Raw genomic sequence first — 23817 nt, forward strand, 5'->3', positions numbered from 1 at the left:
TACTTCAACACAATCCACCTAAAGATGACCGGTTCCTTTCCGCTTGAAATCAACCGGAGAAGATCCAAATACCTACGGTAAGACCATATATAGAGAGTTGTTATAAATGCATAAAAGAATATGTTTCCAACAAAGCATAAAGAATCATTAACTCATGCCACCCAGATTTACTTGGCAAGCATGGAGATGGAGGCAGGTAATTGAGATGGGGTTGCCTCATCTAATATGGCCCACCACGTTGAGTTTTGCATGGGGATGCGTGAAGATTGCACCAAACACAACCACCACAAGTACGTCTCATCATATGGTGTTTTCTGGTAAATGGCCTTCCCCCCTTCCTTGATGGGCGTAGGGTTTTTTTGGATTTTACACTCTCTTCTTCTTATGCAACCAGCATCCTCATTTATGTAACTTCGTTGTGCTGTCCTTTTCTTCCAGCCAGGCTACATTCTTTTTATTGTTTGTGAATGTCTTTAAAGGGGTGTTTTTTGTTTTATCTTTTGGTACGGTTCTTCTTGGTGTTTTTCTGATTCGGGTAAATATTGTTTTTTTATGATCAAGTGAATACCAGAATAAATCGTAGCATTCATCTATTTTCTTTTTTAAAAACAAAATGTTGATGTGACATTAAAACGAAAATTGTTTATGTATTTCGAGAAGTGTTTTTGTGTTGTTCGTTAATACATTTGTTTGAGTTGATAGAATCACCTTCAATGTCTCATAAAATTTAAATACGAAATTCTCTTAATCTTATAATTAGTTGTCATTAATCCTCACTACTATTTTTTTTTTTCTTTCAATTTTTATGATATTTAATCTTCATTGTTTTATGTTTATCATGCCATCAGAAAAGAATAGCTTTTTTGATCATATGATAATGTGATAAGCATATGAATTTTAAAGTTAAGATTAACTAAAATTGGAGAAACTTTAATGACAATGAACATTACCACTAACTCATAGTTTAAGTGACTAATACTCAAATTTCAATAGGCTCGTTTATATATATATATATATATATATATATATATATATATATATATATATATCATTATACGTGTATGAAACCAATTTTACACCAATGGCATCAAAGAAGTGATAAAGTCAATAAATGTAAATGAAGGAAACTATGCCCCATTCATCCGCTCAATCATCAAGCATAACAAAAAAACACAGAAAAACAGATCAGCACAGAAAAAACAGATATTTACTTTGATTGCACTTTCCACAGCACTTGTCACCTCAAATTCCACAAAGCCAAAATAAATAAATAAAAGTAGGCTATTTATTCATCTTTTAAGTACACCAGAAAGAACCGAACTACACCACCAATTACCAAACGTTATAGCAACAAAACCCAGAAGAAGAAAAAAAAACATAACCAAATACAAGCAAATCAACAATATAAACAGACAATTAACACTTCGTTGTTCCGGAGGAGGGAGACTTCGAAGGTGAAAGCCGAGCGAAAATGTAGGCAGCGAAGCTGGTGGTTGCAGCCATGATGGAAATGGAAGTTGGCTAATCTCAACCAATGACCCTCAATCAGTAAATCAAATCCAATCAAAACATATTTAAGTGAAGATTCTTACAATCAATGAACTTAAGAGACTAAAAATTAAAGAAGAGAGACCTTTTTCTCACATTTTTTTCAAAATCAAATAATACGAGAGGGAAAGAGAACCTGGAGGATCAAAAGAAGTGACTGACCCTTGAACCCAAAACCTCAAGATTAACCTACACTGTCACCCTTGTCTTTTAAGCAAAAAGCTCCCATCCCATCATTCTTCTTCCCCCACTTTCCCTCAATTCTAAGGGAATCATCAATGAACTTCCAGCATAAGTAGCTTGTTAGAGTATCTGAGCTCCACCCGTATCAAATGGAGTATCAGATAGGTTCATTCCAGACGCCAGTTTGAAAGAGAAGCTCTGCATTGCTAAAAACTTCATGTGGATATTTACGTCAGTAGAATATGGCAACTATCGAGCCATTTTGCCCCTTTACATTGATGCAATCTTCATATGTATAAAACCGTGTGCAAAGCATCGATGCAATCAACAGTCAAACAAACCACTCTCTCTTTCCATGGCTGTTGCAGTGCTTCTCCTGTCATTCCTCTTCATAGCAATGTCATCTGAGGGTAAGTATTTTGAACTTACACATTTCCTCGAATTCCACATGTTAATTCCATCTGAGTTCAGTAAATTTTGCTCCTACTAATCGCAGTTTTTCCATCTCAGACTTGCTCCGAAATTTGCATGGTTGTGGTTTGATGTAGGCTGTAATGGTTGTTGATTACACTGAAGAATCACTCTGTTTACTCAAAAGAAAAATGGAAACAAAAACAGAACGAAAAATTATAAAAGGAAAACACAACCAGCTAACTATCAATGCTGTAAGAAAAATATCAAAAACAGAGATGAGTCATTAAAATCAGGAAAAAAAAAAAAACGCTGGAATTATTGCCTATTTTAGGGAATAGGGAACCAGGAATCTTATTTTCTTTCCCTTTAAAAAGACGATTTAAATCTGAGGAAATAAGGCTCGTCATAACCTCATCTGCGTAGTCAACATAATGAACATTGACAAGCAAATCTACTTCCAATCTTTAACCAAAGAACATCAGAGTAATGCCTAGCTGAATCTTAGTTTCTAGATCTATTTTTTTTTTATAAGTAATCTTAGGTTCTATATCCATTCTTTTTATAAGTAATCTTAGGCTCTATATTTATTCACTTCTTCTTTTCCTTTTTGTTTTTATTTTTCTTTTCTTTTCTTTGTTGTTGACAAAATTTACTGAATTGATGTCCTTATTTCTGCCAATGTTATTTTTCAGCTGCTTCTTAAAATGTTTGCAATAACCCATCTACCAAATTAATTAACTAAAGCAAATTCTTAAAGCATGACAGTCAGAACAAGCACTGGTACCTAAAGAGCTGCTAGCTTATAGAGTCATTTGACCTTAAATCTTGGCAAAAATGGAGTCCACATACTAAAATTACTTGTGCCAGTGGCACCAAGATTTGTCAGGAGCTGAGATTGACAGTCTGAAGTATGAAAAAACTATCAAACTAAACTCAATCACCATATGTTTATATAAACAGAAAAAAAAAAAAAAAAAAAAAAGTAAATAAATAAATGCATAATCTACACTCTTGCCTACTTGGTTCCTGAAGGCAGACCAACAACTGAGAGATCGTCTCCACAGAACATTGGTTCAGCCTATAATCAGTCTATGATGTTCAAGGTGTAAAACCCATCTATCTGGTGAACTTCAATGATAGATAAAGATGCGATCATGTGTTCTAAGGGCCGGTGATCGAACCGATCGATAATGTCATTCTTCACTCTTTCTCAGCGTTAAGGCCAAAACTACAAATCCGGGTCTTATTTTTGCATTTCATTGTCAAAAACATGCAAATAATTGGGTAGATATACGCAATATATTAATAAAAGAATTACATGCTTATGATAATTTAACAACCATAAGCCAGTCTGAAATTTACCTGATGAGGTTGTTATCCAGTTTGAAAGCAATACACAAGTTCCACATGAGAGAGGTCGCCTGCATGGCATAATGTGCACATCCATTAATCCCCAAACACTCTTAAAATAAAGCAATTAGGGTAAGTTAACATTGGACAATGAAAATCTGAAACCATATGATAATCTCAAAGGCAGCTAAGAAGAAGATTCCCACACCCACAAAAATCATTTTTTATGTTCTTCTTCTTCTTTCAAAAAAAAAAAAAAAAAAAAAAAAAAGGTAAATGCAGGCAATGCCTCTCTTGCTGATTAAAGAAAAAGCCATATCATGTTCATAAATGGCTTGACAAATAACCCCTCTTGAGTCTTGGCACATCAAAAAATCTCTAGCAGTTCAAAAACAAAACGTTCCGAGCTTCAAATATCAACTCAGAACTCGAAATTGCACCAAATATCAATCTGTTCTAAAACCAAAATACACGAATAACTATCACCACTGTGAACCGAGCGAAAAAGGGAGGCATCTTTGGCAAAATAAATAAATAAAAAATTAAACCCAATTGCAGAATATATAAAAACTCAATTCAATTTGGGAAGACGAACGAAAAAGGAGGCATCTTTAGAAAAATAAAAAAAATAAATCCAATTGCAGAATATGGAAACTCAATTCAACCGGAATCCAAAAGAAGATGAGCAAAATATCAGCCTTACTGTTTGAGCAAGACCCAGAGACAGAAGAAGCCATAGAATCACAGCTATGCTTTGCAAGATCGACGAGGGAAAAAGGACAAAAAAAATTTGGACCATTTCTCGATTTATGCGTGTCATCCTTGCGCAGGGGCCATGCTAATCTTCTCTGTATCGTTCCAATTTTATCGGATGTCCCCGAAGGGACAAGCTATGCTGCTCTTCTTTTCTATAAGAACTCGTCTACATTCTTGTAACTAAACAATGTGGGACTAGTTGGCTCCTAACTGAACTATACTTAGCTTGCGTCTTGACTAATGGGACAGACCACGCCAAACTATCGTGATTCACTGATTGTAGGCAAATCTGAATCGTTGGTTTGCGCCTTTGAAGCACATCAATCAAATTGTAGCGGTAGATTCCACTTGTGCCAGTGTCGCGGCTATTAATTAATAATTAATCGGGAAAAAAAAAAAAAATTGGCTTTATGTATTTATTTTGAGTATTAAAAGACCCTTTACGTAAACATCAAATAAATTTTACTACTAAACACTCATTAAAAAAAAAAATGAAATAAAACCCACAAAACCAATGGCAATGGGATGTGAGCTAGGCAAAATTATTAGTTGGTTGCAATCGTCCGTATAATTGTTCAATAAAAACTCTGTTTGGTTTTAGAAATTGTTGATGCAGTTTTTTATACCGCTTGACATGCAATATAGTAACAGCGTCAAAATATTTTTGGCCTTGATCGGAGACACTCCGATACTTAAGTTAGCATATTTAAATTGAGTAATGAGCTTGAATTTTTGAGAGACCCAGAGTCCCCTATACTTGATATGTTAGTATTTAAGATATCTGGATATTAATACACTAAACCGAGAAGAGAAATGCTAGAATCTAATAAAAACTTTACATTTTGCCCATAAAAGTCTATGTGGCAAAATGTTACATCATATTTTTTGTAGATAAAAAAAGACAAAACAAAAAGAAGATGATGTGACATCTTACCACATGAATTTTTATAGACAAAATATAAAGTTTTTATTAGATTATAGTATATCACAATTGAGAAACAAAGTCAGCCTTGTTTTCCCATGTAGGATCTGATGGGGAATAACCGACCCAGTGGACAAGAGGTTTGAGGATGAATCTGAGGACTGAAATCTTCGGGCAAAGCTAAAGAAATTAACAGCCGTGTCTTGACCAACATGAGGCTTGCGGACTGAAACGTGGAAGATTGGATGCAGCTTAATTGGATTCCTTAGGGAGATCGAGCAAGGAAATATTTGGCAGCAAGCTTGGAAAGTTGTCTGTAAGACTGCAGTTTCAAATATACCCAGTCACCAACATTGAACTGCCTTTCTTAATTTATGATGCTTATTGTCGACTACTACTTATAAGACGGTGGATTTTCCATTGGAGTTGAGTAAGCCATCAATGAAGTCCATAGAAACGTCGGCCCAAACCTTAGTCGAAATAGAAAGGGGTTGCAAGAGGCCGGTTGGTTGGGTGGTTTCAGTCTTGTGCCGTTGGCATACTTCCCAGTGACGAATGAATGCCTTGACAGATTCCTTCATTTCAAGCCAATAGAAGATAGGCTTCAAACGCTTCGGAGTTTTGAAAAATCCTTCATGATTGCCGTCATGTATCTCAGCAATGATGGGTCTAATTAAGGAAGACCCTGAAGCTAAATAGATATGGCTCTTAAAAAAAATATCAGCCCATCTTTGTATTGTCATGCCCCCACGGCCTCATCTAATTCAATGCGGCGAACCAAGGCTTGTGTTTCAACCTGAATGGGCTCTACCCAATGGGGCACCGGATAAGAAAGAGCCGAAAGACGCCCTGGTGTTTCAACTCTGGACAAGGCATCTGCAATAGAATTTTCTTTGCCTCACTTATACTCAATCTCATAATCATAACCCATCAATTTTACCAACCATCTCTGCTGGGCTGTGGTGGAAATTGTTTGGCTCATGAGGAACTCGAGGCTTCTTTGATCAGTCCGAATGATAAAACTTTGAGCGCAACAGGTAAGGTCTCCATCTCTGAACTACTGAAACTAAGGCGATCATCTCCTTTTCGTAAGTAGAAAATCCCACTTTGCGCCCTGTTATAGCCTTACTGAAGTAGGCTATTGGCCTATTGTTTTGTAACAAGACTGCCCCAATTCCTAAGTCCGAAGCATCACATTCTACAACAAAGGTCTTGGAGAAATCGGGTAAAGCTAGTAATGGCATCATATCCACGGATAAACTTGCAATAGTATCCTGTGAGACCCAAGGAAGCCCTTAAGGCCTTTAGAGACATGGGTTGCTGCCAATCCATGATGGATGCGATTTTTCCTGGGTCCATGACGACCCCATGCTGGGAAATTATGTGGCCTAAGTAGTAGAATTCGGATTTGCCAAAGTGGCACTTATCCCTTCTCAGAAATAATTGGTAGGCTTTCAAGATACTGAGCGCATGGGTGACATGTCTCTAATGATCCGCCCAAGTCTTGCTATAAATTAAAATATCATAAATAATAATAATAATAATAATAAATAAATAAATAAAAACGTGAGAGCTTGACCCAAAGCAGACAACATCATATCATTTAGAGTGGGGTGTTACATATGGTACCAGAGCTAGCTAACATGTCGAGGGATTCGAGGAGACGACCTATGGGCTAAGTTAAAATATTGATAGGTGAGTGAAGCCGCCAAAAGAGAAAAGGCTGTCATGGGGTCAGTGTCGATAGAGTGGGCCATTGTGAACGTCGGCCACAGAAGCGTAGTAGTATGTTACGATCTTAGTGTCCTACATGGGTTAAGTCTAATTTTGACCATGTGTATACAAGCTCTTAGGCACCCTTCCCTTGCAAGCCAGTTTTCAAGGGTGAGTTCTATCCAAGGTTTGTAACATTTTACTCACCTATCAGTATTTTAATTTAGTCCATAAGTTGCTCCCTCCGTAACTCGAATCCCTCGACATGGTGGCTAGCTCTAATACTAAATGTTACAAACCTTGAGTAGAGCTCACCTTTAAAAATTGGCTTGCAAAGGAAAGGTGCCCTAGAGCTTATATACACATAGTCAAGATTAGACGTAATTCATGTGGTACATTAGGATCGTAGCATATTCATTCTTACGTTCAATGTAGCTGAAGAGATCGTACCTCACATTCTCATAAATTTACGTACTTAGGAGTCACGATTGGATGGTTCTAAACCATGTCTCCCTAAATTTAGGACCGAGAAGAATTCTTCCACTCAGTCTTTCAATCCTGCCTATGTGGTTTAGCAGAAAAAGGACCAACATCTCCTCAGTTTGATAATTTTTTTTTTTTTTTCCTGAAATAATTTAGGAAATAATGCCTCTAAATCAGCAAAATGATGGACTATGTCATCTTTCTTCTAGGTCTGTTTAGGTGCATTTCTTTTAAATTCTTTAATTCTGGCCCCAATGATTAACATCACAAATGAATTGAATATCAAAATCATGAGTACATTTGTACATTATCATTTCTGCCTCCTTAATCTTAGTAGTCATTTTGATACAAACATGGGAGGATCTATGTAAGTGATCTGTGGATCAAATAACAATGAGACCTCACAGGTAGCATGAAACCAAAAATTAGAGCTTATAAAATTTTGAATGTTATTATTAAGTTTCTAGTTTGGCAGTTCGCGTGCCATTTATCAAATCAGCCGCTAAACAATTAAAAAAAAATACTTGGCATACTACAATTTTTACAACAAAATCATTTACAAATTGATGTAATAATTCATAATTGATGAAATAATTAAGAGAAATTAATAAGCCAAATTTTTTATTAATTGTTTTACCTATTATGGATTATCACATTAGTTTGTAAATAAGTTTGTCGTAAAAGTTGTAATATCCCTAATATCAGTTCATCACTCAAATTTTGTTCCTTATATTTTTCACCTGTGTCATGCCACATGACACTAACGTAATATCCCAAAAAATTTCCCAATATTCCATAGGATCCTCTGTTCACATTCAATAAAACTACATAAAGATTGATCTAAAGTAGGTGGACTTTAATTCCAATGGTCCACTCTCTACCTCTTACTTTGAAGTGCTTATTCTCTGATGTGGCAATAAAAATCATTATTAATGTAAAAATACATATTAACCCATCCAAAATTTAATTGTAATTTTTACTATCACATCAGGGCGTAAGCACTTCGAAGTATATATAGCATTTCTCTATCCCGGAATCTGAGATAAGTGACACACCCACCTAGCAAGGAACCATGGAAGACATTACTATAGATGAGATGTATGCCCAGATAAACATCCAACATATTTGGGACCATCAAACCTCAATAGCAAGCATAATAACTGAGCAAGCTGCAATTGTTACGACCACTTCAGGACCACAGCAAGGAATTAAGCAGTGAAAACAAAATTAATTTAGTAAGTCTACGAGGATTAATTCATATATTTTCACATCCAAAGTTCAAGACAAACTATATGTTCTGTAGAAAATGGTAGGATTGTTTATTCACATTAGCATTTTTCTCTTGTATGTATAAGCTTTAGACATAAATCTAGAGGAATCCTTCAGTAGTAAGTCTAAGAGGATTAATTTCAATACTGTAAAGCTCATTAAAAATATAATCTCTAACATCAAATCGATCCTTCACTTCTCGTTTCTGCCTGTAGGGATGACACCAAGATTACCCACCAGCAGCTCGGATCTGTTGTTCCACCTACAGTGACCAAACAGAGGGAAATAATAAGATATGATAATAAAACATAATTTACCACAGAAACTGATAAGCTAATGTTTTTGAACATCCACCAGGCTGCTGTTCAAGGATGTTTTTGAACATCCACCAGGAGGGAGCATTGAAAGAGATCTCCCTTCAATGATTCTTTATCATGGGGAGACAAAAAAATTATATGCTCGAACAAAAATGGGGTTTTAAACAGCCAAAAAATGAAATTTCAACGGGGCAGCTGATAGTTTCAATGATGTTTTGAGCATACAAAAGGTTATTTTTCCCAGGAAGCAAGCATCTATTATACAAATGTATTTCCTGGTCCCCTGGATGATCAAAAACATTCCAACAAAAAGGGTCTTCCTTCAATAGAAATTTATACTCACCCTGAATAAATATTCAAGCTGGTTTTTCAGTAACACGTACTCATATTGCAGCTTTTGCATACATCTAAAACACCTGCACCCAAACAATCTTGAGTCATTCAGATTCTGGTGCAACCATTATGGTCACATCCTCCCTTCATAATGTTTAGGATTTCATGTAGTATGATGTCTGTGCATGTCATGACAAGCAAGATCCACACATGTAACATTAAGATTGTTAAGAAAACTCTGAACTTTTAGGTCCATTTGGTTTAGCGGTTTCAAAACGTGTCGTTTGAAAAAATAGCGATTTTAAAAACATAATTAAGTGTTTGGTAAAATCATTATTCGGCATTTAAAATTTTGCGTTTTTGAAAACGTATCACCTTGTATGTGGTTTCAAACCACTATTTTTTTCAAACACACCCCCAAACGGAACACTTTTCACAATTTTATTTAAAAATGCACTCTTGGCCGGCCAGACGGACTCTTAAATGAACTATGAATCCCATAGGTGTCTTGGCCTAGCAATGAGTTAAAATAATCATGGAGCAAATGGTGTCTTCAAATTCTATTGACTGAAAAAACAAAGAAAAGGACATGATGTGAAGTTTTTCAAGGTTTTATTTTAATTTATGAAAAACTTTCAAAGAAGACATAAATAATATTCAAAATATTCAACAGATAGTAACATCTATAAGGTCTAACGAAAATGACCAACTCATGGTTTTGAGTGAAAAGGCATTGCCACTGTCAGCTAAAACTGAATGCACCTCACAAGTCTAGTCCAAATATTGGATGAACCAAAATAAGAGAATCTCCCTATTGGAAGATTTCTGACAATTAGAGCCAGAAGCCCCAAAGAAAGAAAGAAAGAACTATAATATTGAAAATTGGATCATTTTAGTAGTTTTTAAAACAAATCAAGGCCACAAGTGAGTTAGACAATTTTCAAAGATTCATGAATTTCATTAGAAAATTTTGCTGGTCTCATCAAGGACTTACAAATGTTGGACATAATTGAGTTCAATCAACCAATGAATAGACTAGTCCATGGGGTTTCGCGTAGACAAATTATCAAATATAAATTGGATAAACTCAGAAAACTTTATGTTGCGTGGGGAATGGGGAGAAAACAGAACTGCAAGATGAGAATGGAGATAACTCACTCTTCAACGTTCTGGGCTTCACAATAATTTCTGAACTCAATGCACACATTTTTAACTCTCATTGCACCTATGCTGTTAAACGGGAATATAGAAAGCAAAAGTTTAATCAAAGACATCAAAAAATTAAATTAATAAAGTAGACAAAACCATAATTTCTTTAGGATGCAATCTTAATTTCTAAACATAAACAGATCCAGGTTCAGATTCTTCCTGGCACAAACAACCATATCAGGCATTTTAATACACAGACAAGAAACAAAAAGAGAGTAAAGCAGAAAATCGGCAAATACCTGGCACTACTGCCCTTGAACTGATGAACATGGGCATCTACCTGTTTGAAATCCACAATTTTTTGTTCTCTACACAAGCGGAAAAGAATTCAATGATAATTTTCTCCTATAAGTGAAGTACTTTCCTTCTCCCAAAACATACAAAATAAATAACAACGTTTCTCCAAAATCAACCACATAAATAAGAAACACTCACAGAGCTTTGGCCATGTTGTTGAGGAGCTTCTCAGAATCCTCAAAGAAAATCGACACAACCTCAACCACAAAATCTGGGCTGTTCTCATCTTGCAGTTTCTGAAGTTGTTCAAACTGGTCGTCCAAAAATCCCTTTTCACCACCAACAAAAACCCCTTATTTAGAATTCCTCTAACGCCCAAAAACATTGAATGAAAGAAGAAGAGAGATCAGTTTAAATTCCGTCTGCTTCAATGAAAAAAAAGGGCTAATTTTCCGGGAAAACTTCAAAGCCTCCATGTGTTTTTGATCAAGTTTAAGTCTTTCAATATGGAAAATTCATAGCACGTCTTCAATTATCTTCTGGGCAGTATCTAGTATTCACTCTATTCCTCCGGGCAAAACTAATCCAATAAAAAAAATGCCAAAATCCCAGAAAATAATAATAATAATAATAATAATAATAATAATAATAATCCTAAGAAACAAACAGAGGCTTCACAGAACAAACCCACCTAGAGATCCACTTCACCCAATCATATTTTGAACAATCTCTAAAAAAAGACTGACCTCTTTACGCAGAAAAGCAGTGTGTTCAAGCAACTGCCTCCGCAACTGGCTCATAACGTCCATGGTCGCTTTCTGCTCCGACTGTGACTTTTATCAGTCGCCAAGAATGACCACAAAACGATGCGTGGCACTGAACCAAACCTCAATCTCACTGAGTCGGAGGGTTTTGGCTAAATAGTGTGGTAATCAGAGATAAGGACGGGTCTGTCTCTTCACTGTGCAAAACGCTCAAAGGGTTAAGGCCTTGTTTGGGAAAGAGTGCAAAAGACTTGCCAAGATTGGGATAGGACAAAAGTCATTCACGACTTTACTGGTTTTGGTCATGAACTTATGTCACCAAATAACATTAAAGTCTGCTTGCTTTTTTTATTTTTGGTGGGCCATTTATTTTAAATGGCTTAAATGGCTCACAAAATAAACGGCCACCAAACAGCCATCCAAAAAGTCATTTTTTGTTTAATTTTTAATCTTTTTCATTTAAAATAAACTACAGTAAAAAAAAGATCTTGCATGAAATCTCAGTCTTCTTAAGAGAATCACATTCCACTATTTGGGACCCTTGGCTCTTTATGCCCCAACCCAGAGTGCATTTCCTTTGTACCAAATTTTTTTTTTTTTTTTTTATTAAATATAAGAGTAATGTCAAATGTCATCTACGTGTCTTTTTTGTTTAACTATCGTAGCTTTTTAAAATTATTATTGAATTTTGATTCAATAGTAATTTATCATAAATACAATGATAATTTTAAGAGTTACATCAAGTTTAAAAGAACACAAAATAAAGGCATGGATATTTCTTTTAGCATTACTCTAAATATAAACTTAGTTTTCCTTCTATCTTTGTGGGAAGAATTAAATTTTACATGAAAATTGTCTTTATTAGCAAATTTTTGCCCATATTAATCTTCAACTAAGCTAATGGGAGCACCGTAAGGATTGGTTGATGCCTTAAAATGCTAATTAAATTTTAAAGAGAGAATATTACAATTTACGTATTTATAGTTCGTGATAAGAGGATATACATGCGGCATATATCAACCGCATGCATCCATTATCTGCTATCCACATATGCGGATACAAACTGCATTCGTATACCATTTATATATAATTATATTTTTTATATTATATTCCAAACGACGTGTTGGATAATTATATGTTTACATTGTTTTCAAAAAGTAATGTAAAATCAATATATTTTCAAAAAAATTAAAATCAAACATTTTCAAAAATATTAAATCAAAACACTAAAAACTAGTTCAAATTATTTTCGAAATCGTTTAAAATAGGCTTTAATAAAGACCCAAAGAAGGCCAAAAAGAATAAAATAAGTACAAAAAACTCATTATCTAATCTGTGAATAAAGGATAATAAACGCATTTAATCGGCACAATAACCACGCAAATGCAATTAGTAAAAGCATTATGCAAATATCTAAAAGGGATATCCGTATTTTGCGAATGCGGATACTACAAATAACCATAGCCACACCCACATCCACATGTACACCCTTAGCTCGTACTACATCCGAAGGATTAACCAATGATTTGAAAGTTTCCTTCATATCAAAGTGCATCTGTTTTTGATTGGATAGTATAATTCGAGTTGCAATGAGGTTACCTATTTATTATTTGTGTTTTCTAAACGTTCTTCTTGAGATAGAAGATAACACAAACTTGAATAATTTTTTGATAAGTAATGTTATATATATCAAAAAACACAAACTTAAATAATTAGATTAAAAAACATTAAAGGACGCAAAATTAAGCGAATAAAATGCACTTCTTAAACCCCACATTAACACTTAAACTCAAAGCAACCTAGAGAGAAATAAATTGTAACTAATCCAACCCCACCTCATTCCCACCATTGTAATTTAAAGATTTTTTTTTTTTTTTTTTTTTTTTTTTTTTCAAAACCACAAATTCAAATATCCAATGTCTTCCATCATATATGCGGTTTCCACCAGCCGCAGCTTAAGAGAAAGAAAGCATCTGTGAATACAATGTCAACTCGTCTTTTTCTTTTTCTTTTTCCTTGTTCACTTTTTCGCCCCCAGAGGGAAATAAAAAAACGTTATACAGCTGGAGAATACTTGCTCACACCACCAATTCATATGTACAGACCGTCTTGACTGGAACTTCAAGACCGGAAATGTAAACTCATTTCATACTTTCTACCAAGAGTTTTTTAAACTTACCTCCTTGCCCAAAGCCAGCACCCTGCACAAATTTAAGAATTTCCATCTACAGAATGTACATGAGACACAGAACAACCACATACTCTGGCAACACGTCGGCTTAATTAGTTGCCAACACGTCAGTCTTTATTTACACTGCTTTTCGCTTTGATTGTGCGAAAATTCTACACCATCGATCCCTAGTCTTGAAGGCCTAAAGCGGAACTTTCTCCCTTCTCCCCCCATTTTCAATGAGATGACTCTGTAATTGCACAAACCCAGAAGCTTTTCTTAATTTATGCATCAACCTGCGAAAAGGAGAAAAAGATGGGACCAAAACAGAGTAATCAGAAGCAATCAGAGACATTATTAGTCAAGCAATTGTTGCGTCTATGGTTTCAGGTCTCTTACCTTCTTCAGAAAAGGAAAACATGCCACCAAGCATTTCATCGTCCTCCCCATCCTCCCCTGGTTTTTCCCTCTCACAGTTGCCGCTGTCAACATCAACAGTACCAACTTCAGTTAATCCATGGCAATTGTGCTGCATTATCTCAAAGTGCCCCGCCTTAAACAACGGCCCAAAATCAACTGGATTGTGCACAGTTGCAGGCGCCTCATCAAGGCCATTCATATTATAAGCATATTGGTCAGATCTAAAATTTGAGACCTCAGTTATCCCATCAGTGTTTAAACATGGGGCTTCGCTTGTGACACAATTGTCAACTTGAGAATCGACATTTTTTGGATGCTCGGATGGAATAGATACAATGTTTGAGGAGTTCTGCTTCAATACAGACGGCTCAACATTAGCATTCCCTCTTCTTTCCAGGTAAATCTCATTCAAAGTTTGGCAACCAGATGCATAAGACTTCTCACTATTTATTTGATCCAAGTCAAACAAATTCTCGATTCTTCTTGATGAACCTGAGACGAGTTTTGAACATAAATAAATTAATAGGAATTCATGTGGACTCCATTTTTAAGTATAACACTCCTAAACCAGAACTGCATGTTGGCTAGTAGCTACACTAAGGAAGAACTAGCACATCCTGGAGTGGAAGGATTATATCTTTAGACTCTTTCCTCCAGTAAGTTAATGCAAAAACAAGAGAGCACTTTCAGCAGTTTGACATTAATTGTTTTCAATCAAGCATAATATTGACAGATGATGTCCAAATACCATTTAATTCTGAAAACTCATTTCTTACCCCCATCAGAGCTTTCAGTTGAACTAAGTGATGCTGGCTTTGAGTGACAAATAACAGTCTCTTCGTTGATCTTGCCTTCACCTGGATGAGGCTCTGAAGATGATGAATAAGGATATCTTCCACCAGAAAGCTCTCTGAATCCAACAACAACAAGCAAGTACTCCATAAATAGCAGAAATAATCAGCACAATAAAACAGGACTCATGGACACAGACAGTTTCTTCAGAACAATGAACTTATATGACGTCAGACAAATTCTGGGATCATGTCTGACAGATTGAAATTCTCAGTTTCTTCAAAGTGAACAGAAGATTTGCTTTAACTTTATAAATCTCAGAGCAATCAGACAACACCCCAAGTTGTCTGGGCAACACTCCAAAATTGACAAATGGCAAAAGTAGAAGATAATGTGAGAAATTCTTGGCAGATGCAACTAGACCTAAGATTGCACATTTATGTCACCAGATAACTGTAAACTGTAGCAGCCAAGGAATATACATTTATGATCAAATATTGAAAGGAAAATTATTGTTGTAGGCACCAAAATCTATTGAAAGTATATGATACAAAATTAACCCTAGCAGTAACAAACCTCAAGGCTATGGTAAGAAACCTATAAGCCATCTTTAAATACTTCGAGAAAATCCATCATGAACTTGGAAAGAAAAAAGATAAGAACCATCTAAGTGCTTTGGTAACAACGAAAATATGGACTAATGAAGTGACACCTAGGCATAAAAAATAAAGGTAAAAGTATAATTTATCCCGCTTATCAACAACAACAACATCGGCAATAATAACAGTTAATAGAAGTCGTTGAAAGGTTACTTTGACATGTCCTTTTCAATTAACACGCAAATAGACCACCATCCTTGTCCAACAATAGACAAGTTCAAAGCCATCTTAACCACAATCATTTATCAAGATACAAACATGAAAATATCATGACAAGAATCAATAACCAATTAATATAGAGATACCAAAACCAGAAACAAACGTATAATATATGGGCATTACCTGTCACTCCAGTCTGATTTGATGCTAAGGAAATGGTCAAAAACAGGCAATAATTCCTTCCGCCTTATTTCAACTTCATTGATGGGGACTTTTTCAACTTCAAACTCTCCATGATCAAGAGTATCAACTCTTGGAGAATCCATCATATAAAAACAGATCTACAATAATAACAATAAAAAAATAAAAATAAAAATCACAACCAAAATAGCAGAAGATAATGGTCTCACAACTTTAACACAAGAAATACCTTAGATTTTTGCCATATTGGTAACCTTCCAGAGCTTATCTGCACCTCTGCATTAGATATGTACCAGTGAGATCTTTCATGAGACTTTTCAGAAGTTGTCACCATGTCTTTACCCTGGATACCATCATTTATGTACAGAAAATCCATTCCATAGTTATCTCCAGAACCTGATTTATTATGAATCACCTCAGTAGCATCTTTTCCATGAAAATTGGTACCAGAAAAACAGTCCTCTCTCTCTGGCCAATCTGACCTTCTGCATGCATCCCACCACTGAATGGGTTCAACTTTCACTCTTAACTCATCCTCCTGCATATGTACAAATGAAGCTGACTGGTTCCTTGAACCACTGTCACATCTTTCGATCCCAACTAATGGCAGAAGTTCATGTTGAACTACATAACCTGATGGAGTATAAACTAGCAGATGCTCCAAAGTATTGGCCTTCGAGTTAGCATGCTGAAGACTTTGAGATAAAGAATTATGAAAAACAGCAGCAACAGCACCAGATGGCACAAAAACCTTTCCCGTTGCAGAGGCAGTAGTATTGCTAACTGTATTAAGCCATCCGAAACTACTATATTTTATTCTGCTCACAACAGAGAGGGCAACAGGTGGTGGTGGTGGTGGAAAAGATTGCTGATTACTGATGCAAGACGAAGTAGACCACCAAGGTGCAGACAAAGCCGGAAACAGGGAGGGCTCTTCACCTTGGGAACTAAGCATTCTAAACCCTGCATCGCCACCAAAAGGGGACAAAACAAAAACATGGCAAGTCCCCTTGGATGAAACAACTGCAATCCACTGACTGTAATGACTAAAGCAAATGTCTTGAATTATCTGTCAGATAGATAAACAGAGAAAAGGGAATTAATAAAACTTATATGAATCTAGGTCTTACAAGAAAATCAATCTGTAGAAACCAATAATCATCTTTAAATTGAATGTATACTAACAGCTGATGTTATCCCACGATGCAGCTGGTAAAGATGCACATGAGAAGAGCTCCAGTCATAACTTTGAGCCCCCGATCCACTGCGTATGCAAGATGGCATTATCCGGAAGACATTTATGTTTTTCCCATACACCGAGGCAGTAACCAGAAGGGTCCCACTAGGGTCAAAACTTAGTGCAGATATCGGACTGGTATGAGCTTTAAATTGCGATATGACAGCTCGGGAGACAAAATCCTTGACAACAACCTGCAGTCAGCCATTACTACTGAGAGTCACCAACTACATCTCACTTCTTCTTTCCTTTTCAGCATTGTCATGTTCATAGACTAAATAAAACATTAACGTTTTATTTATTCGGTAAGAAAGAAGTTAGGGCCGAGCAGTCATTATATGCTGGTAGCTTTTACTCCAGATAAAGAATTTAATGATGGTCAACTATATCATGAAAACTTTGCAGAATATGACAAGAAAGCATCAATAAGTTTAGCCACCAAAAAGTTTTTTTTTTTGATAAGTAATAATCAAGTTTTATTAAAAGCATAAGGCACCCCTACGTACACTGGAAGTATACAAGCGGGAACACCTAACTAGAGAAAGAAAAAGAAAGAGCAGAACCCGAAACTCACCCACGAAAGAACCCCAACAGACCCACCCAAAATCCCTCAAAGCAAACACCCAACAGACCCATTCAAAAACCTTCAAGAACAAACACCCAGAGAATCCCAAAAGCCTTCAAAACCCACACAAATCGTTAGAACACAAAAGCCCTAAGATACAAGCCCTCCCACCCGAAACCCAAGACCCATATAGAGGCTCAGCGTTAGCCACCAAAAAGTTATGCTCCAAAAGTAAAAGAGAGAGTTCATTTCCAGCATTTGAGTGAAGTTTTACATCATTATGTAACATATCAAAGGCATTATGATTCAAGCATAATAATAGCAGGGTCGGCTGACACCATTTCCAGGACAAACAACAAACAAAACTTACGTTTCACAAGAGATTTTTAACTTTCACATCAGATAGGCCCAATATTAAGATCAATGGTCTCCATATAATAGTTAGAATACGCAAATATCCAGAGGGAATTAAAGACAAACCATCCCCGCATTATCCATATCTGATCCTGCATGCCTGCCAACTTTCGCGCCTGAATTTGGTGATACTGGAGAGTTCGATCCATCAGGGAGCCGTTCTTGACAATATTTAGATAAAGTTTTGCATCCCATGTCCCCCAGGTTGATTAGTCCAGCAGCCAACTGTTTACTAGACTCCATTGCATAGCGAGCCACCAAACTCCCACTGCCCGGTGATGTTGATGGGCTAACTCCAGGAGAAGGAGAGAGGTTTTGTGGGCTTAAGCGACCCATGTTAGACACCAGCGGGTTGTTGGAAGCATAAGCTAACCACCTTGGACCCACAGCCATCGGACCAAAACCAACGTTAACCCCACCGGTTCCCTGTCCTGCCAACCGAGGAACAGGATGGGTGAGAACACTGAACTTATTCTCGAGAGTGAGAGCGTCAAAGCAGTAAATCTGCCACCAAATATCAAAAAGATTTAGTCAATTAGGTGGTACATAACCCTTATATTATAAATGCCACTGCTTTCAATAGATTGATATCACGATAGTGCATCACACCTTCAGAGTACGAATCTACTTCTTAAGTCCTGACTACCAAAAAGGACTTCAAAAATTAAGACCAATTACTGACAGAAATACACCATCCCATTAACAGCCCAAATCTATACCCTAAGCAGCAGATTCATTGAACAAGTTAATTGCAGACTCATGATAACATATAGGTGCTCACGTTAGGAATTAGGAGTTAAAGGCAGATGAATACAGAGTACAGAAAATCCGAAAAATATACTGGATGGTTAAATATCATTCAACCTACATATCTGTACTTCTAAACTTAACGTGGTTCTAACTAAATAAATGCCATAGATAAGCCATCTTACTTGTGTTGCAAGACCCACAGCTACTATACGAGGACTGCATCTAACCATACAGACAGCAGACCGGAATCTCAGGACATGCACAAAGCAATGAGACCTAAGGGAGTAAAATCGAACAGCTGTAGGAGAATTGGCACAGTTTCCTGATCGGCACTCCATGTTACCATCTCTGCCTAACCCACCCAAATTGCTACGGTTTTGACCAAGGCTTGAACTATTGGTTTCATCCCCTGCAACAACCAGCAACAAAGGATGTGACATTTTGAATCCTTCATTACCATCAGTCAATGCAGGGAAGGGCTGAATCTGTAAGAATGAAACTGGGCCATCACGCTTCGAAACGAGTTCACTGAAATTAGAGGCATCCTCAACAACAAGGACTTGAAAGCCATTCTGATAACCAAGCAAGAGAACATGTTTGAAGACAGATGGAACAAGCTCTAGCCTGTCAAAGCCAGCCCAGGTTACCTGTTCACCAACCAAAGTTCAGAAGCACAATCTGGTAAATACAGCTCTACAAAAAGGGGAGCAGATGCATAAAGCAAAGAAATAGGGAATCCAACACTACGCATTGCAAAAAGAAAAAAAAAAATGTCTTCAGAATCAAAATATTGTATAATTTTAACCCCAATCCACATATGCTGGAAGAAATATACATCATGACAACACCATGGAATATTATCTATAAGGTGCAAGCTAAAAGAAAGCACCAAACACCATTGTATAAAATTAAAAGCCAAAAGAATTGCATGAATGGCATATAGATTAACTCTAGTAGAATACATATGTAACCATACCTTTTACAAACAGTCTTGTTTTTCCAAAGCAAGGTCATATTTAAAATACAGTTCAAACACTTAACAAAGTGTCATTCAAACACAATCATTTCCCACATAGTCAGTATCATGCCCCTTTAACTTAATTTCCAAACTAAATTTCACCAATCTCCCAGTAAACTATCACAAACTATGGGAAGAACCAAATGCGACAGATTTGGTAAGATTATATGTTCTTCACTCACATATGAGAAAGGCAACTTGAGGTCTAAATTTTTTTACTATACTAGCACCATATAACTTGCTCAAACAGCTAAAGCACTATTAAGAAGCTGTGTATTAACTTCAACATAGGGGTGATCACGGATGACCAGTTGGTAAAAGCCCATAAGCACGGACAGAGCCAGGTGGGGATGCCAATCCCCTCCCCAAAAAAGAAAAACAGAATTTCGTAGTTTCATTACATTAGACCTATTTTTAAGACTAAAAATGTGGTGTTCATTTTTTTAAAAGAAAAAAAATAAAATAAAATATACAATGAGAATAAATAGTTTTTTAAGTGCAAAATCGAATACACTGTATCACACACTTAATTTTTCATTGTCAATACGCGATATTATATGTTGAAATTTTCCTGAAACATCCAAACATTTAGTGGATAATTTTTCTTTTAAAATTACAATATAAAACTAGGTTTTGAGTTTTGTAATTCTAGAGATACTTTCAAAGTTGTAAATGTTCTCTCTTTGTCTCCCCCCTCACCAACTTTGGCTTTCTTCCCCTGTTTTTCTAGTTACCACTAAATCTATCTTTCATCCTATTATATTAACAGAAACATTCTTAAGCCAATCCCCCCACTACATTTAAGCTGAAGTTGAATAATATATGTAGTCTCACTCACAATGTAACTTATTCCTCCGTATTTAAACATATTGCACGTACACGTGTGTTAAAATCTTATTGCAGCATACAGTCTGCAGACAATTTGCATATACTCAAACTGCTCCTGGCTTCGCCACTATCCATGAGGCCTATGGCGTTTTTGAGTTCAATTGAGATACTCAACAGGCTAGCCACGTAATGAAAGTTTCAGCTCTGAACTAACATAAATTTTGACAGGCATAAAAATCAAAGAGATTTTACAATTAAATCTCCCATGCGAAGCAAACAACGATGAACAGTATTAGGCAGAAATTTGAAGCATATATCAAAGCAAGTCTGGAATTTACGAAATAGGAGAGAAATGAAAAGTCAAAGTCTGAAAGATGTACCTGATCCTTGTGATCCTCGGAGGAAGCAGAGGAAATCGAAGCGGCGACCGACGCGCCGGCAGAGCGTACCGTGGAAGCGACGGTGCTGGCATTCGTGGAAAAGGTCTTGAGGCACGAAGATATGGCCCTCAGAGAGTTGGGCAACAAGCCGTTGTTCTTTCCCTTTCCCTTCTTCATCATCCACCACTACCTCTCTCAACTGCCACAGACTCGCCGGAGCTACTCCCTCCGCCACCTCCTCCCTCTTCCTCCACCGCCTCCGACGACGAACATCTCCGATCGCCGCCGACGATCGGGCATGTCATCCGATTACTTCAACACGATCGCAATCGACCACACAATCCCAAAAGATAAACACTCGCACAAATCTCTTCTCCGTTTCCTTTCTGTTTGACTTTCACACCTCCACGAAGCCTCTCTCTCTGTCTCTCTCTCTCTCTCTCTCTCTGTGTTTTCTGCTCCTATTTCACATTCTCTCTCTCTCTCTGTAGTTTCAATCTAAGTTCACTCTGCTTTCTTTCGCTTTCTCTCTCTCATCCACTAGAGTTATAAACACACCGCTTTGGGCTGTATAAGTTGAATTTCACTTCTTCTTCTTCTCCTTTTTTTTTTTCCTTTTTCTTCTTTTTTTCTTATTTTTCTTATTTTGGTTAATTTTGTTTTTTTCTAAATTTTAAGGAAAATAATGTAAATAAAATAAAATATTTCTAAAATATGATACACCTATACTTTCACCTACTGGGCCCAGGCCAGGAAGTCCATTCCAAGCAACGATAGGCCGAAATCGAAATTAGTCCATCGGTTCAACCGCATTTCCGCAGTGGTAGAAAGATTGCAATAGACTGCTTTGCACTCGATCCCACCTCTTATTTAAAAAGGGGTAACACAGCCATTTTCATTTCAAATGAATTGAATAATATCCTGTTTAATTATAGTGGAGGGGCATTTTTGTTTTTTCACTTTTTAAGGAAACAAAAATATCACTCCACTAAAACTAACTAGATATTATCCAGTTCATTTGAAATGGAAAAAATCCTAATTCACGACGGAGAAGGTATGGGAACACCACTCTCCTCGAAGGAATAGTTGGTATTAAATGTTGCTTACCCACGGTGTGACAACTCAATCGAAAGACACTGCGTGGCAAAATCGTATGAGGAAGACACCTTCATCGGTCGTTCCACGTCCCACTGCTCACCTCCGCGCCTTCATCAAACTCTCATGTGCCGTGGCCTTGACCTTCCAAATCCTACTCCCCCTTGTCCTTTTCAATCTTCAACAGAACTTTCCTCTCAACAACCACTTCACGGCGGTCATTACTATTACCTCATGAGGCTCCTTATCTAGCCTCCTTGCCATTTGTTATCGGCTTGTGCAACTCTTAAACATGCTCATATCGTTTATAGTTCCTTTGAGACCATCAATAGATTCACTGTCTATTGTTTGTGCTTGTATTTGTTTCAGTATTGCTTTTATTGTTGAGTGCCTACTCATTTATGGTTGCCATAAGTTCACTCATTCATTTGACACACTTATCCCAAACTTTCTTCCCTTCAAAGAACAAGAGGTTTTTTAAGTCTCTTGATAATTTAGGCATCATAGATTCATAGATATTCTCACCGGCTCACCCCCATCAGCCTCTAGAAGCCATTCTTTACTGTTTATAAGTTCCCCTCATCAAGGAAGTGGCATGCAATTTTCAACATTATCATAATAAAATTCTTAAAATGTCAATATTTGTAATTAAATTATTTAAGATGACTTTTATCATCTCAATATTTATCATAATTATTAATTTATTATAACTAGTAACATTATATTATATGAAATTAAATAATTATTTTTTCAAAATTATTAACAATTTATTCAAGACATTAAAAAAATTGAAATATAAAGTATTTTTAAAATGTAAATTTCCCAAAAATATTTATATTATATCACATCATTTTTTTATTAAATAATAAATTATCAAAATCATTATTAAACATGCTTAAGTTTGCTTAATGGACCGAAGATGTAAGAATTATAAATTAAATAATCGATCCTAATCCGGATAAATAAAAAAATGGTGGAAACCGCCGATATTGAATTATTGATAGCTTGAGAAAGAAAGAATATCTTATTAGTGATGCCCAAGTTATCCCCTGACACACGCCGTTTTGGTTTTGCTTGTTTTCATCGTTTTGGCATTGGGATTCGATAGTTGATTTTATTACTCTAATCAATGTCCCGTCATTGACAAAGCTAACTCGTCTTTTTCATTTATTGTGATGGGAAATTGCAGTTTCAGTGCGAGTATACTATTTGAGTTAAGTGTAAAATTAGTTGACGCGGTTGCTCTAAATCATAAATTACGTCCCGTCATATTAAAAGAAATTTAAAAGTTTCTCAAATTATAATTTCCTTTATTTTATTTGAATTAAAAAATATTTAATTAGATATAATATAAAAATATTTATTTGAGTTCATTTTGATAGGACAATGATCGATTTGTAATTTAAGCCAATCATATGAACTAATTTGCATTTATCCCTTAATATTTTTTTTTTTTTATGAGAGTGACCAATAGTTTTTATTACGAGTTTTTAATTATCAATAATTAATAAAATAATAAAGTGAATATCAATTTAATTAGTTTGTTGCTCACTCGAATTAGAATCATCTCCAATTCATTTGAACCGGAGAGCATTCAATCAGTTATATTTGAGAGGCATTTTCGTCACATC

General features: G+C 36.1%; 2 protein-coding genes, 1 long non-coding RNA gene and 1 other non-coding gene across 4 annotated transcripts; all 4 read right to left on the reverse strand.

Moving 5' to 3' along the window:
• Window positions 1–1190: 1190 nt before the first annotated feature.
• Window positions 1191–4416, reverse strand: LOC148587946 (uncharacterized). Its single transcript, XR_015909777.1, has 3 exons — window positions 4199–4416; window positions 3508–3566; window positions 1191–2314 (listed from the first exon to the last, which is right to left on the reverse strand). It is a non-coding gene; the product is annotated as an uncharacterized LOC148587946 (long non-coding RNA).
• LOC132173145 (U6 spliceosomal RNA) lies at window positions 4280–4382 on the reverse strand. The gene has a single exon (XR_009439242.1). It is a non-coding gene; the product is annotated as a U6 spliceosomal RNA (small nuclear RNA).
• A 4180-nt stretch (window positions 4417–8596) lies between the features above and the next one.
• Window positions 8597–11739, reverse strand: LOC132172344 (histidine-containing phosphotransfer protein 1). Its single transcript, XM_059583827.2, has 6 exons — window positions 11481–11739; window positions 10933–11063; window positions 10737–10805; window positions 10447–10518; window positions 9299–9371; window positions 8597–8900 (listed from the first exon to the last, which is right to left on the reverse strand). Exons 1-6 carry the CDS (start codon window positions 11541–11543, stop codon window positions 8868–8870), a joined length of 441 nt encoding a protein of 146 aa, XP_059439810.1. The 5' UTR covers window positions 11544–11739; the 3' UTR covers window positions 8597–8867.
• Window positions 11740–13478: 1739 nt separating this feature from the next.
• LOC132172341 (autophagy-related protein 18g) lies at window positions 13479–21647 on the reverse strand. Its single transcript, XM_059583825.2, has 9 exons — window positions 21092–21647; window positions 19048–19512; window positions 18182–18619; window positions 17085–17330; window positions 16129–16968; window positions 15882–16039; window positions 14865–14998; window positions 14068–14580; window positions 13479–13964 (listed from the first exon to the last, which is right to left on the reverse strand). Exons 1-9 carry the CDS (start codon window positions 21269–21271, stop codon window positions 13960–13962), a joined length of 2979 nt encoding a protein of 992 aa, XP_059439808.1. The 5' UTR covers window positions 21272–21647; the 3' UTR covers window positions 13479–13959.
• Window positions 21648–23817: the final 2170 nt, after the last annotated feature.

This window comes from Corylus avellana, chromosome 1 (genome assembly GCF_965113065.1).
Source record: "Corylus avellana chromosome 1, dhCorAvel1.hap1.2, whole genome shotgun sequence".
NCBI lineage: Eukaryota > Viridiplantae > Streptophyta > Magnoliopsida > Fagales > Betulaceae > Corylus > Corylus avellana.